The sequence below is a fragment of the Cyanistes caeruleus genome, chromosome 5 (genome assembly GCF_971803275.1).
Source record: "Cyanistes caeruleus chromosome 5, bCyaCae1.hap1.1, whole genome shotgun sequence".
Classification (NCBI taxonomy): Eukaryota; Metazoa; Chordata; class Aves; order Passeriformes; family Paridae; genus Cyanistes; species Cyanistes caeruleus.
In genome coordinates, this window is record NC_141705.1 from 28851104 (window position 1) to 28866524 (window position 15421).

Below are 15421 nucleotides of genomic sequence, written 5' to 3' on the forward strand. Positions count from 1 at the left end.
CTTGACTTACAGCTGCTTGGAGATAGGTCTAGTGTGAAGTGTATATTCAGGCCTGTGCTTAGAAATACAGTGGCATATATTCACTGCAGGAACAGTTTAGTAATTTTACTCTGAATGTTTTTCTTCATAGTTATTCTTGCTCTCATCTTTTTTGTTACATTTTTTGTTCATGACAATAAACTAGTAAGCTCTTCTGAAAGGTAATCCCCTGTTAGCTTTGCAGCTTCTATGCTAATCTCTTGTTAGCTTTGCTGCTGGTATTCCTGAAGCTGATTTGCATTTCCTAATCCAGAGCTGAATCTCTTTGCTCTGGGTACTTACATTTATATGGATATGTATTAAATAATTAGCTGAAAGATTGTCTCCATAGAACCTAACACAGATTGAAGGCATTTTGTGTAAGCTGATGTTTAAATTGCTTTCAAACCAAGTATGACTTTTTTTTCTGATTTATCTTTTCATCTGGAAACAGACAAACCATGGTGAGGCAGTTGTGCCCCTGCAGCCCATGGAAATCCATGGTGGAGCACAGATCCACCTGCAGCTCCTGGAGGACCCCTTGGGCAGGTGGATGCCCAAAGAAGCAAGATCTTGGAAGGACCTATGGAACCATGGGAGAGGAGCCTGTAGTTGAGCAGGTTCCCTGGCAGGAATTTGTGACCACATGGGAGGGCCCCACACAGGAGTAGTTTGTGAATAACTGCAGCCTGTGGGAAGGATTCAGGTTGGAGAAATTGGTGGAAGATGGTCTCCTATGGGAGAGTCCCTGTGCTGAAGCAGGGGAACAGAGTGAGAGGTCCTCCCCCTGGGGAGGAAGGAGTGGCAGAAACATGGGATGATCTGACTGCAGCCCCCATTCCCTGTTCCTGTGTGACACTGGACGGAGGAGGCAGCGAATTCAGGAGGGAAGTTGAGCCCAGGAAGAAGGGAGGGATGGCAAGGAAGTATTTTTAAGAGTTAGTTTTATTTCTCATTACCGTACTCTGATTGGATTGATAATAAATTGAACTAATTTCCTAAAGTCTAGTCTGTTTTGCCTGTGACAGGAACAGGTGAAAGATCTCTTCCTGCTCTTATTTTGATCCATGAGCCATTTGCTATAGTTGTGGAGGTCAATGACAGGGGCATCCAACCAAAAGTTTAAAAAAAGTTTTACATTTTCAGCCTGGGTATGTTCTTACACTACAATGCTAATTTGACTCTCATAAATGTCTTTTTTAAAAAAAATTATCTGAAGAGGTTAACAGACACTAGCATGCCTCTTGATACTTGAGGTAGTAACAGAACAGTAACATAGAAAGCAGACTGTTTATTGGACTAGCTATAAATTACACTTCTTATATTTCTATGTGTACAGGAAAATACAGTACTGACGGATAATATAATTTGTGATGATTAAACTAATTAGACTGCTAGGATTAATTTTTCAAGATATTCTATCCTTTTCATGCTTGTAAAACCTAAATTGTGATTAAGCCATCATATTAATACGGAGCTAAAGAACAACAGCATTTCATATTTTTGAATACCCCCTAATTGGGACAGATGATTCAACAAAAGATTCCCATTAAAGCACTTAATAAAGAGTGCAAGTTTTTTTAATTTGCTGTGATAATGGTAAAACAAGCATGACATGATAGGTAACTTAAGTATATATCCACATAAATGTTTAATTCTTTAAATATAATATATATCTTAAGAAAATTCTTGGTTATGCTTAGATTGCTGTTTTAGTTTCCCTGAATATATGGATTATTCTATTCTGTATGTATCTGTTTATTCAAGATAACATGCAATGCATTCATCATAATATTATGAAATTCATTTATGAACAAACCAAAAGAAAAGTTCACAAACCAAAAAAAAAAAAAAAATTCAGATGTATGGAGTGTTGGTGTAAATGTAAAATAATTTCACATTGAATATTCAGTTCCAAATATTAGTATTTTTTTATAATATTTCTTGGAATCTATGTTAAAGATGAAATAAGATGATAGAAATATTTACATCAGTAGAACTGTATACACAAATAAGAAATTTACTAAAACAAAATGTAATGAAAAATACCAAAGTGAAGTTGGTATGAACTTTTCTAGTCAATCTGGCTTCATATTACCTATCTTTTATCCCAGTGGTATTAAGCATACTATTAAATTCATTTGCAAAAGCAAAAGCAGTGCACTTTGTTGCAACTACTATGGCTGTATTCCCAAGGAAGATATTGGTGTCTTGCTCAGAACAAAATATTAGGAAAAAATTGTTAGTCTGGTTTCAGTTTAGGATGGTATTTTTCAGTATTGCCAGCCTGGGCAACTGTTCCCTTTGAGGGTTTTTTTTTTTTCTGTCCTGTTTTGTTTATGTTTTGTTTGTTTGTTTGTTTGGGTATTTTCCTTTCTTTTCTCCCCCACTCCAAAAAAAACCCAAAAACGGGGTGAAATAATAGGTCACTCCATAAACTGATAAGCTGGGGTGCCTGACAGGTAGGCACAGCTAGGCAGTTTTATCTTATTTATTGAGAAAAAACAAAGTTCAGAACAGGAATCAGCAATTGCTACCTTACAGCTAACCATATGCTGGAGCAGGTTTTATTTTCAATGGCATGTATCAGGATCTGTGCAATGCCAAAACCCTAGAGCACAGTATCTTGAAAAGCACATCTGTGAGAAGTAATAGTCCTATTAACAACAGCAATTGATTAATGGCAACTTGCCTCTCTGGGAGACAGCTTCTCTCAGCAACTCTTAAGTTTTGTATTGCATGCTTCATCTTCAACAGCAGAAAGAGAATATATAACTCAGTACACCACCCTTCAGACCTGACTTGGATGTGATGTGGCTCATTGGGTAGAGAGAGATCAATGGGGCTTGAATGAAAAAGGGCTCTCTGAAGGTTGACTGAAAAGCCAAAAGAGGATATCTTTAAATTTTATTGTAAGTTTAAATCAATTTTTCTACATTAAAATTTGCAATTTCTGACTTGTGACTGTTAAATGACCATATAAAAGTAGTAGAAGATTTTCCTTAAGAAACTGTGTTTGTCCAGAGGTTTGTAATATATTCTCTTGAAGAAGCCCTTACTACCACTTTTGACACTTTGTCTGTATCATCACCTATACACCACATCTACATCCTTAACAACAGGATTGACTTGAATCACTTTGCAAGCCTATTTTCTCTACAAATTTCAGATGCAGGAATTAGAACAGGAGTCTGAATTTCTTGCAGAGAATTCTGACATGTTACTTATTTTGATCTCAGGTCACGATGAAGTTCAGCTTTTTTTTCATATCCTTGCAGTTTTAATGAAAAGCATAAAAATATTTTTGCACTGTTAGTTTTAAGGAAACACATAAGCATTCCCAGAGCAAATATGGTTCATCATAGTTCAGTAAAATGATCAAACTCTATCATTTCATGTCAGTGAAATGTTCATATTAAAAAAAAAAAAAAGACAAAAAAGTATGCATGCAAGATAGGAATAACTAATTTTCAAAGCATTACTAAAATGCTTTTAAACAGTTAGTTTAAATGTTTCCCCTTCACACAGCTATCTTCAGTCTTTAAAATTTTTTAAATGTTTCTGGATTGCAAGGCCTGATCTGAGTTTGTGATCTGTTGACTTGTCATGCTCATGTTAGCTGCTTCTTATTTCATTCTCCCTAGCCAAGCTTCACAACATTCCTTGTCTCCAGAGCCACATGCCAGGCACGTGCTTACTACTGCACCTTCTTTCCATTTGCTGGTGTTTTAGGTATCCTCACTCCATTGCTTGCTCCTGCACTTGCCCCCTGCTACCTGAGCCTCACATTGCTTTTGTTTTCGCTCTGATAACCCCTCAAGGCAATTCCCCCAGCTCTTCTCTGGTTCTTCTATCATGTCTTAGGAGGACTCTTGGGACACCAAGAAAGGCAGTCTTCCACCTCACAGGATGCTTTTAAACACTTTTATTTAACACATCTCACCAGAAAATTTAAGTTCTCAAGACATACATAGGTCACATTTTTTCTTTATTAAGCCTTTAGAAGACTTTTACTCAAACTGTACTTCCCTTGTTGTCTCTTTGCATTGCATTTGCATTTTAGCATCCAAGAATGTTCTATTTTCTAAGGTAAGAATGCCCATTCCCCTCATTACTCTGGTAACAGCTAACTCTCAAGAACAATAACACAGCAAATGTAAAACAGACTTCATGTAATCCTTCACATTAACCTCACCCTCTCTAGCACTGCATTTCTTTCCAGGCTTTTACTCCTTCCTCTGTGAATTCTCTGTCTTCCTTTCACTAAAGGCCTTCCTTACCAGGTCCATGTTCATCCACACCATGGTGGTGCAACTCACAGAGAATCTGTGAGGTTTGTTCTATCAGCACAGATTCCAGGTAGCCTCAGAGCTATTATACGTGTGGGAAAACACTTTGCAGTTGCAGGTTCCCTGGGTGGCTTTTTGTATGCAAGTACACCCTACTTACTGCATCAATTGTGTGAAGTCTTCTTTACCCAGTGAGCTAGATGAAAACAGCCAGGCAGTTCTGGCCTACACGCAACTCTGAACAGAATAGAAATAAAACAAAACTGTCCATGTTGCTGCTTCCTGCTTAAGGTATGGACTTCAGATGATTGAAAATTTGGATTATTGATTAAAAAGAAATGTCAGAAATTTGACAGAGTTGAGCTGTGTCAAATGAGTTTTGTAGTTTTGTAGTCTTTTCTACATTCTACATTCTAAGGAATGAAGAGCTCCCAGTCATTTCCATGTTCTCAATAGTTTTAATGTTCTTTTCATACAGTGAAAGGTCCACAGTTTATTAAGCTAAGGAGGATACCAAGAGTTTTTCAAACAAGGTTCCAGTGAAATCACCTTCTGGATTTAGCAAGAGTGGCCCGAGATTTTCTGCTGCAATGTTACTTTTAGCACACTAATTAATATATGCCTCTCTTGCTCCAGTGTAAAGTTTCCATTGAATTTTCATCTCCTATCTAAATAAAGACAAGGAAGAAAAGTGTTTTTAAAAACACACAGTTCTGAACAATACACACATCCTGTCTCTTTAGAGCAGAGGTCTTAGAAATATCTGTAATCCAATGTCATGGTTGCATACCATTCTACGGTTGTGATTCTTGCTCAACAATAGTCAGAATCTGATGGATGTGGACAACAAATGGTCTGAATTCTCTTAAGTGTTTGGCAGATTATTTGATTACGTTCTACTATTCCTATGGATAGATGCAACTTCTGAAAGACACGTTGCAAATATAACTGAAGAGCAAAAAATTGCCTATTTAATGTTTTAACTGCTTGATGCTCGGATGTCAGCTGTGCCGTCAGCGTAGCACCTGATATTATGATACCATCTAAAAATTCTGTGCCCAGGAAAAGGAGATACTTTCAAATATGTTCTTGGGGCCTCAGCTTTCTATTTCATTGTAGTGTTTTTTTATAAAATGCATAAATCTTTTGAGTGATACAGCAAGATCTCCAAAGAAATGAGTAGTTCTGCTTTCTGAGCCTTCAGCACAGCTGTGTGTAAGTAACCAGTGTAGCATAAAGTGTGTACTTGGAATTCGAGGGAAAAAAGAGAAGTATGTGCTCATTAATTTAACATTACCTATCCTGTGCACTGCAGTGTGCACTTCCAAGAAATACACAATCACTGATTTGGGGACTGTATCATGAATCAGAATATCAATTTAGAACTGCACAGTTAATGCTCTGGAAATTAAATTCGAATTAATTGTATCAGCATATTGCATTAATATTATTTTCTGCAAAGATGGCTTTTAGTGTACATAATGAAATCTGAAACGTGTGTGCTCATAAACGTGTAAGAAAGAAGTCTATAGTTTGGGTTGGCTTTTGGTAGGGTTTTTTGGCGTTTTGTCTTGTTTTCCAGTGTCGATTCAGGATGGCACTGTGTGCCGCATGCAGTCGGGAGTAGCACAGGAGCTGTGAGCCCCGATGGGCAGAACCGCCCGGGTGGGCAGAGCTCCCCGGGAAGGCAGAACCCCCCGGGCCGGACAGAACCCCCCGGGCCGGACAGAACCCCCGGGGCCGGACAGAACCCCCGGGGCCGGTTGCCAGCGCTGTCCGGAACACCCTCACAGAGCCGAGCGCCGCCCGGCCCCGCAGAACTACATTTCCCAGGCGGCTCCGCGCCGCGGGGCGCTGCGATTGGCCGGGCGCGGGCCGGCTCAGCGTGGCGGTGCGGCAGGTGCCGCCGGCGGGGGCGGAACATGGCGCTGGGTGCCGGGGCAGCGCGGCGGCTGCCGCACCTGCCGGCCGGGGGCTGCCTCCCCCTGCTGCTGCTGCTCCTGCTCCTCCTCTGCGGACAGCTCGGGGGAGGACAGAAAAAGAAGGAGGTAGAGACGTTCGCTTCTTTCGCCATCGCGGCCGGCCGGGGGTGCCCTGTGGCGCTGCATCCCTCTCCGGAGTCTCCGTGCCCCCGTCTGCCCGGCGCCCCCCGCCCGGCCTCCCCCGCTCTCCGCCGGCCCCTCTCCCTCCCCAGCCCAGAGCGGGGCGCCGGTGGGGCGGGGGGCGCCGGGCAGCCGCTGCCCCTGCCCTGCTCGGAGGTGATGGCCGCGGCGGCGGCGTCTCCAGGGCAGCGAGCAGTGCCCGAATCGCGGTCCCCAGCGTACTGTCCCTGCCCAGGCCCGTGCCGTGCGCTGTCGTGGGCCTTGAAATCGCAGGTTCCGAGCAAACAGGGGCACGGGCCGCCGTCCTGCGGCAGGCAGGGCTGCGCTGCCGTCTGCGCTGGGCCAAGGGGGCCTGGCAGGCAAACGGGGCGAGCGGCCCGCGGGAGATGGAAGTTAAAGCCGGTGTTTGTGGTGCCAAGTGAACCAAATGCCCAGTTAACAACTAGCATCAAAGCGATAGTAGCAGGTGTGGGTGCAGGTGTAGGTGATGGCACTCTCTTCGAGGTGTCCTCTGGGTAACAGCAGTTTTCATTCAGATTCTTATCAACAGCTTATCTTCACCAGCTTTTGTATTTAAATATGGAAATGTGCAAAAATGTGTCGTGTACATACTTGCCTTTTCCAGATTTCAATGCTGCTAGAGCTGGCTACTCTTCCTAGATTGCCCTAGATTTCAGGTCAGGCTTTTGCATATCAAATGCTAGGCACCCAGTAGTGTCTCTTTAAAGGTTCACTATAACTTCGTTTGTGGGAGGAGTGAACTTTTAACCAACCTGTAAAATTTTGTCATTTTATTTTTCTCTTTTTACGTCTGTTAGTGTTGTGGGTTAGTGTTTTTTAGTGGTGGAAGAGAAGGAAGGAACAATTTTTATAGTTGATTCCTTCTCTGAACTAGCAGCTCAGATGAAGAGAAGTGTGGTCAAAATTTTTGCTTGTTTTGTTTCTCTTTAAAGAACTATGTAGGTTATTAAGGCTTGTGGGCCAAAGATGTAAAACAACAGGGATGTGGAAGGAATGGCTTAAATCTACTTCAAGGGAAGTTCAGATGTGATATAAGGAAAGAGATCCTAACTGAGAGAGTGGTTGGCCACACAACAAGGTACCCAGAGAAGTGGTCATTTGCCCCAAGCCTGTAGGTGTTCAGGAGATGTAGGGACAATATTTTTGTGCATTGTGTATGTGGTTTGACTTTTAGATTGTCAAATCTGTGACAATCTTCACTGTGAGAAGCTGGGAGTTTAACTCAATGTCCTTTCCAAATCATCATGTCCCTTCCAACTCATAATATTCTATGATTTTACCAGGTCAAAGTTAGTATGTAAAATTCTTATTTAAATATCTAAATAATGGTCTCTGGTCTTAACATGATAAGTAATCTGATCATTGAAATAAATCTCTTGGGTGTCATTTCGAAAAATGAACACCTTCACTCTAGGTATGCGTTGTCTTTTCTACTCATTCTGGAATGAGTAAGCAGTAAAGCGTGTTGCCCTTCTGCTGCTATAATTAACTCCTTTTCAAAACTTTAGCTTATTAGGTTTTCTTAATAAAATGTGTTTAATGTTTGACACTTGGTTTTCTCTTGCTGTGATGTGCTGGCACTGCAACTTTTGTTGACACTTTCATGTGGAGTGCCAGCTGTGCTACCGAGATAGCTGAAATAATCTTTCTTTTAAGTGAAATCCTTTTCCTAACAAGTAAATAGTGGCAAATTAAAATGGACATGTACAACTACTTTTTAGAAAGTTTCCCAGTCCTCCTGTGGAGGTGGTACATAAAAGGATAGAAATGCTTGTTTGTTTGTCCACCTATTTGGTATTACAGTTCAAGCAGGTATTTCTCCTCTGTAAAGCTCAGTGTTTTCCTTTTTAACGGATTTAAACTGACACATCCCAGTCTTCTGGATTTTTTTGCTGCCATTTTTTGTTCCTGTTTATTATTTTAATTTTAATACTATGGACTGCTCATACGGACAAACCCTTGGCTTTATGTAGACTTAGTGTATCTATGACTGCATCTTTTCAGAAACTGATGCAGTATTGTGCTTGCTTCACTTGAAATGCAAGCTTCAAATAAAGCGTAACTTGTTTTTTTTCAGGGTTTTATATGTGGTATGTGTCTGGGTTGTATATGTTAGAGCTAAAGCTTGACTCTTCTTGCCCTTTAATATTCATGTTAAAAAAGCTGAGTAGTTTATCTAGTATATATAATGAGGAAAATATATACAGAGGAAACATTTTTCATCTGTATGTGAAAAATGAAACTTGCACTTACAGTAAGTAGTTTGGAATGAATATTTTAAAACTGTTCTGAGGAAAATTATGTGAATTGAAAGAGTGCAGAATCTTGTGCTATGGGATTTTGCTGTTCATAGCACTGTCTAGAAACACAGTGGTAACAGGTAAAGGTGATGGAAGTTGAATGTGTAGAGTGAACCAAAGATTTTCTATATAAAGGCTGGTAAGATTGACACAGCGTTTTTTGGAAATTGGAAAAATAGTTGAACACACAGAGTGTGTTTCAGAGTGAACACTGCAAGAGAAAAGCTAATGTAGTAGGGTTGAAATGTGTATCTCACGAGGTAAAACCAACTCACATCTCGGTTTCATTTTTTTCTCTGCTTTGTGTGTGTCCTTGTTGACGTGGTTCTCCAGAAAGAGAGGTAAAGATCTAGAGAGAAGAAACTGCTTTCCAAATAAAATTTAAAAACAAAACCTTGATTACTTGAAAAGTGCTTCAAAATTAGAAGAACTTGAGATGTTGAAGTTAAATCTTAAGGAAGGAAAATATTTTGGTGAAGACAATGATTTTATTTTTTTATTAATTTATCTTTTTAAGTGTTGACTACATAGAAAAGTATGCATAAAATCTGAATGATTTGAGGTATCTGGATCAGTTATATGAGCCTGGAAGAGGTGGAGATGACTTTGCAGGAAGGAGAGGATGGAGTTAAGGTATTAGATGTTTCTGAAGGACTTGATGCTAGCAGAGAAAATAACCAGGGAAACTGGAAAACATTGTTATAAATTTCTGTGTTGATTTTTAAATACTACATTAAAGCTGTATTTAGAGAATATACGAGTTCTTAAATTGCTAAAATACATAGTCCTATGTAGTAAAATATTCTTAAGGGTAACTAATGAAACTGTCTTCTGTGGCAAATTACTGAGAAGTGCTAAGGTTGGTTTTAAATTTGATTAAATCTGCAAGAATATAAAGAGTTATTTGAAAATAGATTTGAATTAGTAGACTATTAGTCTTCTGGTTTCATGGAAGCTGTTTTTAGAAGGACTTCATGAACTTATAAACACACAAACTTCTTATTGCTTGTTTTAAACTTGCTGTGTCATTTCCATATGATGGACATTCATGACAGCCTTCACAAATGAGGAGATAAAAAGAAAACATTGGAATGACTAATTTGAAAATGAGATGAAGAACACTGCATCATTCCCTCATAGCTCACACTTATAAGCTAAGTAGATTTGAAAATCCTGCTTTTATGATTTTAATTCTGGTGTTGAAGAGAAGTAAAAAAAAGTTCTTGGTTGTAAAGTAGCAACAAGACACTGGAGAAGGACTATTCTCTTGGAAACTTTATGCATAATAAGAGAAAATAATAACTGATTCCACAGCATTTGAGATAATATAATTGTATCAACATATGTGCATTTTCTGTTCTCAATCCTTTCAATGCTTTTTTATATATCTTATACAATTTGAGATGGGTTAAACTAATAAAAAATTAAAGGAATCAGAGTAATTCACCTTGAAATATACTGCTTGGCTTTGTATTACAGACTTTTTTGTGACTGAAACACATAGAAAGAGAACATTGGGTTTGCAATATTAAAAACATTTCTCATAGAGGATAATGGGGTTTTTTTGAGCTTTCAGGTGGGTGGTTCAGAAGCTTAGTTAAAACACTGATATGCAATTGGAGTAACTTTTTCTGTAGATAGTTTGTCATTGCTAAATCTGACACAGGGAAGGAATCTGTTTAGACCAACATACAAGCTTTCTTCAGGTGGAAGTATTTTGTTGAGCTTCAGTCTACTAAAATAGATAGACTGAAGACATATAAAAATATTGTAGTAATTTTACTCTTCCATAAGGCAAGTTTGTGTGATGTACTAGTTTGCCCTGATTATTTTTTAAGTATTTCAATATTAAGTATTTCAATAGTATCTATAATAGTTCTTTACCTTTTTCTCCCTGTCTCATTTCCCCAGCTGAGTGTAGAAGTTATGGCAGTTGTGGGAAATAGTGGGAGGTAGAGTTGGAAGGACTATCTAATTGATGGTTTATCCCAAAGTTCAGCTATACTTTTCTTATTCCTGACATATATGCATGTGATGCGCCCGCAGAAGTCTTTAGTGGTGGTGACTCTACAACTTTTTCTTTCTCCCTAAAGATTGAACCTAATTTTCTGTGCATTCAAGGTCTACGTTTTTAAGCCTGTTATTTCTTGTCCTCATTATGACCATAAAGAAAAGAGTATTGTTTGTTTGTTAAATAAATAGAAGCAACTGTGTAATATTTTTTAAGGCTTAAAATATTAGATATGATAATTTTTTTAAGAGAATCTTCAGTCCTGAACATACTTTTCTGTTTTATTTGAAATTAACTGGGATAGATTGGCAATATCCTCTTGTTTCTGCGCCATGTGTTTTTGTTTTCCTTTAGGTTTTCTTACTAAGCCTATTGTGTTTATTCACAGTTATTGATTATTATGATGTTTCAGACAGAATGGCATCTTCCACTTTAAAATGTCTTTCCCATCTAATTTTTGGTAGTGGTTCACCATAAAGGTAGCAATTTTCACCCATTCAGAGCTGGAGCCAGCAAAATCTGCTGTCCTTGATCTTGCTCCAAGACTGAAAGAATATTACTTAGTTTCTTACTCTATCTCTTGGTGCTGTTTTCAATGATCTGTAACATTCTTTTCTTCTGATGAATGTTCTGCATGTGTATTTAATTGAAAGAAATGTTAGAAACATGGTAGAGCAAGCAGAGAAAAAGAGGAAAAAAGAATTGTGATGAATGGAGAGTGTTTGCATATATTTAATTTAACATATAGTATAAGTAATAAATTCTTTCTTTTTCAGGATTTCTGATACTATTAAAAAAAGTGATAATTAAAACTTAAGTTTCTTCTCTTGGTCTGCTGAAATTCTGTTTAACATTAAACTTGAATATAAAGCCGTCATAGTCTTGTAATTGTCAAAATTTTGGGTTTGGTCTCCAGACTGTGGAGCACTGCATGTTTTTGCTTTTGACACAGGAGGCATGAAAGTGTTTGGCAGTTATATCAATTACAGACTCCTCTTTAAAAACTCTTAAAAATTGTCATGTGGCAAAGGCTGAATCTGTGGAGGGAAATGCAGGCCTGACATTACATTTGCCTTCAGGCCATTTTAAAGATGTATTTTAAGTGGAGATTTTATATGCATTTGTGTAATTGGACATTTTAGCTACTGTTACAGTAGAGAGAGGATTTTTCAAACAGTGCTTAAAGCTTTAAAATAAGTGTTCTCGGTTTGAAGTGAAATAACAGTTCTAAGCCATGCCTGAAAATGTAAAATTAATTAAATGCAATTCTAAATGTTTTTCTCTTCTCTGTCGTAAAATAATGGGGACAGCGTAGAGAAAAAAAAAAAAAAGTTTTCAAGAATTTCTTATTGTCTGCTGGTTTTTTCAAACCCATTAAACGTCTATATCCCTCTCTCCTTTATTTCTAATTACCTAAAGTTTTGCAAAAACTGCAAAATTGACTAGCAGTTCTGGCTTTAACCAGTCTGTACAGAAAACTTCAGTGACTGCATGCAGTAAGTGAAATGAAGTGTGCTTGTAGTGGCCTGATAGCATTTTGTGATTGGATTCCTGAAACTTTTCTGTCCCAGATGTCTCTGTTTGGCATCCTTGCTGTCATAAGACAGATCAGTGACATAATTGATCTTTCCCCCTGTTCTGTTCTATAACCATTTATACAGCACATCCTGTGCAACCACATGGAAAATACAGATTGTATCTGCTTGAGTTCTACATGCTCTGGAAAAATCAGTCAGTAAAATTAGAATGGGAAAGCACTTGAGTTTTTGGATATTGTTTTGGGTCTTCAGATTTATTCTCTTAATTTTTACAAGTGTTTTCAAGGTCACATTTTATTGACTAATGTAATGGTCAGAACTAAAGAAGGACCTTTACCTGGTATTTGATTCAGGCCTCGTTCTCTTGCTCTAATAAATCTGAGAGCAGCTAAAATTACAAAAAGCCAATGTTTTCTTTTTATCTAATACTATGAGGTTTTATAAAGATATATAATAATATCTTATTCATTCTTTGTAAAATAGCTATCCTTTTTTTTTTTTTTGTTACAACTTTCAATTATGAGGGATTGTCATTGAACAAATGGAGATATATTTTATAGTGAACCTGAAAGCTACATTTCAGACAGGAAAACTCATATTTTTATGTGTGATTATCACAAGTCCTTCATATATTCTAAGGTAGATAAAGAAATCAATACATGCATTGAGTGGATTGCTTCTGACAAAATTTAAAAAAAAAAGGCCTGGCAATAGTTTGGTTACAGAAGATAGTCCTGTGACAGGGAAAAGATTTGTACCCTTTCCAATGGAGGCTTCTTTGTGAAAACACTCTTCTTCCTGAGTGCTAAAGTAGTGGGAGGAAGCATTTCTCTGGACAGACTGTTCTCTAATATGATCTGCTCTTATGATTTTACTTTCTTCTGATGATTGTGTCTGACAGTACCATTCTGGAATACCCCAAGTTCATAGCCTCCTCTTAAGCATTTGCAGTCCTTAGCCTAACTGTGCCATTCCATTAATTTTTCTCATTCTTTGCTGCTGAATCTAAAGCAACTCATTTTTGCATTTCAGATGAACTGGTCATTAAGCATAGCAGAGTTTGGCTGTGTTGCATAGAACATTTTGTATATCAAGTTCATAACATAAGTGGTAATTACAGTTATGCAGTCCCTCTGGAATGACATTTTGAGCTCACAGAGCTGCTCAAGGTTACAGGCTGTAGCATCTGCTGCTTGAAGGACAGAAACCATTTTCTGCTCTGCTTTTTCATAGTTTCAACTCACCATTGCTATCTTCTCTACTATTACAAAACTGGCATGTTCAGTACCTTTCGTTACCCAGTTACCTTAAAAGACCAGTTATGACAGTCTGCTGAATCTTGGATATTGACATTTCTGTTTAGCTTTTTGAGATTTCACTGTGTATGTATTCATGTCTGTGCGATGTAAGTATCTCTTCAATGTAGATTTTTGAGCTTGTCAAGTAAAAATTTAGGTAATACTGCAAAATTCCCATTTATAGTTTAAGGTTACGTTCCGGGGCTTTTTTGTCAACTTGTTTTGTGAATTCTTTTGAAACATAGCCCGTTTTTCATGAAAAAATAATTGACAGTTGTTCAGGTAATTAATTAGCTAATTCACTTTATATTTTCCTATTTCAGGTCATACATACACATTCAGGATTTTTCATGCATTTTGTTTCTCAGATTTTGTCAGTGTCTGGGATGCATTCTGAATCTAAAGTTAGGCTTTAACTCAAAACTTTTCCGTCTTGCAAGGGCCTGTTTAGTATAATGAATTGTTATATTGCACTGGTTTGTCTGCTCTATGCTGAGGAATATGGTTATTTTATCAATAAAGTAGGAGAGGTATTTTATGGTTGGTACTGCTTAAACTGTCCTTGATAATTGTAGCTGCTTTATCTTTGTTTGCTTCAGTGGTTCAAATTGTTATTTAAAATATTCTGTTCTTTTTACTTCTCTTACTTATCAAGTCCATATGACCCTCTTCTAGTTTTGGTAGTAAACTGCAGTGAAATTAAATTTCATTTAATCCATAATTACTAGGTCCACTGGGGTACTGATACACTGAAAGTATGAAACTTAAAAATATTTTTAATCCAATAAAGTATTGTAGTGTGAATCTTTGCCTTTCTGTGAAAGATGTAGCTAGAGATTCAGATTCTGCATGGGAGATTAATGTAGGAAGTGAGAAAGCTGAGCAGACAGAATTTTTTGAGATATCGTTCCTTTCTCTACTTTGTTTCTTCAAGGTTATCAAGCAGGATAAAGAAAGTATTTGAATATGAGTAGAATACTGTGTCTGTTTTGACTGACACCGATAATGCTCTTCTAGATAACCAAGGAGTTGCAGGGCTCGGGCTACATATAGTGAAGGAATAAATTAGCTGTATCTACATATGTTTAGGTGTCTTTCCAAAGAGAGGAATTCAAGCTACAGTTAGGTGAGGGAATTGTAGAGCAATTTAATTAACAGGACTAGAGCACCTCATCATAGGTCACAGTACCAGAACTCTATGTAGTCGGTGATCTTGAACTAGGGAATACAAAATGCAAAGGCATGTTTCTGCAATCTTACAATTCTCCAGAATCTGGATGCTAAAGTCAAAACTGTAAATGCAAATGTGCTATTCATAATATATGCTGTTAAAGTATTGTATAGACTTCAGCTACAGGCAAAGTTAGTGGTGATGACTGTATACTGATTCTCCAGTGAGGATTGTGTACACGGTCCTTAAAAATAATAACAATTATAAAGGGAGCTTGCTGAAGTTAACTTCTTTGATAAAGCAGGATTTTTTTTATGATTGGGCTGAAGGATAGGCAAAAATATGTATGGGAAAATAAAAATTAACCACGTCTTTATTAGAGGGTAGAAACTAATAAAGTTATCTGAATTCTATATTACTTTTGCATCACACTTTGAAATATATTAGTCATGGTTTGTACTCTTAATAGCTGATGGCTGAGCTATAAAACATTTCAGTGGAAATTTTTTCCATTTCTGTTCTATGCCTGATTTCTTCTAAAGCTTCCAACTGAAATGGAAAGTGAATGGCAGGAATTTTATAGGAATTTCAAGAATGCCAGTCCCAGGAAGTTCAGTCCAAAATTGAAGGTGTAGGACTTTTATGCCTCTTATTTGTCCACAGATGGTGGATT

General features: G+C 37.8%; 1 protein-coding gene across 3 annotated transcripts in view; it reads left to right on the forward strand.

Annotated features, from left to right (window-relative positions):
* Window positions 1–6161: 6161 nt before the first annotated feature.
* The window catches only part of TUSC3 (tumor suppressor candidate 3), a 111071-nt gene continuing 101811 nt past the window's right edge, over window positions 6162–15421 (forward strand). For 2 of the 3 annotated variants that reach the window (XR_015286776.1, XM_086888695.1), the window contains exon 1: window positions 6162–6355. Coding sequence is in view for 1 of the 3 variants with exons in the window: in XM_086888695.1 (XP_086744821.1) it covers window positions 6230–6355 (126 nt within the window). In the remaining 2 variants the exon portion in view is untranslated. Of the gene's footprint in view, window positions 6356–6872; window positions 6925–15421 lie in introns of those variants that run through there. The other variant, XM_086888698.1, reaches the window with a different exon arrangement.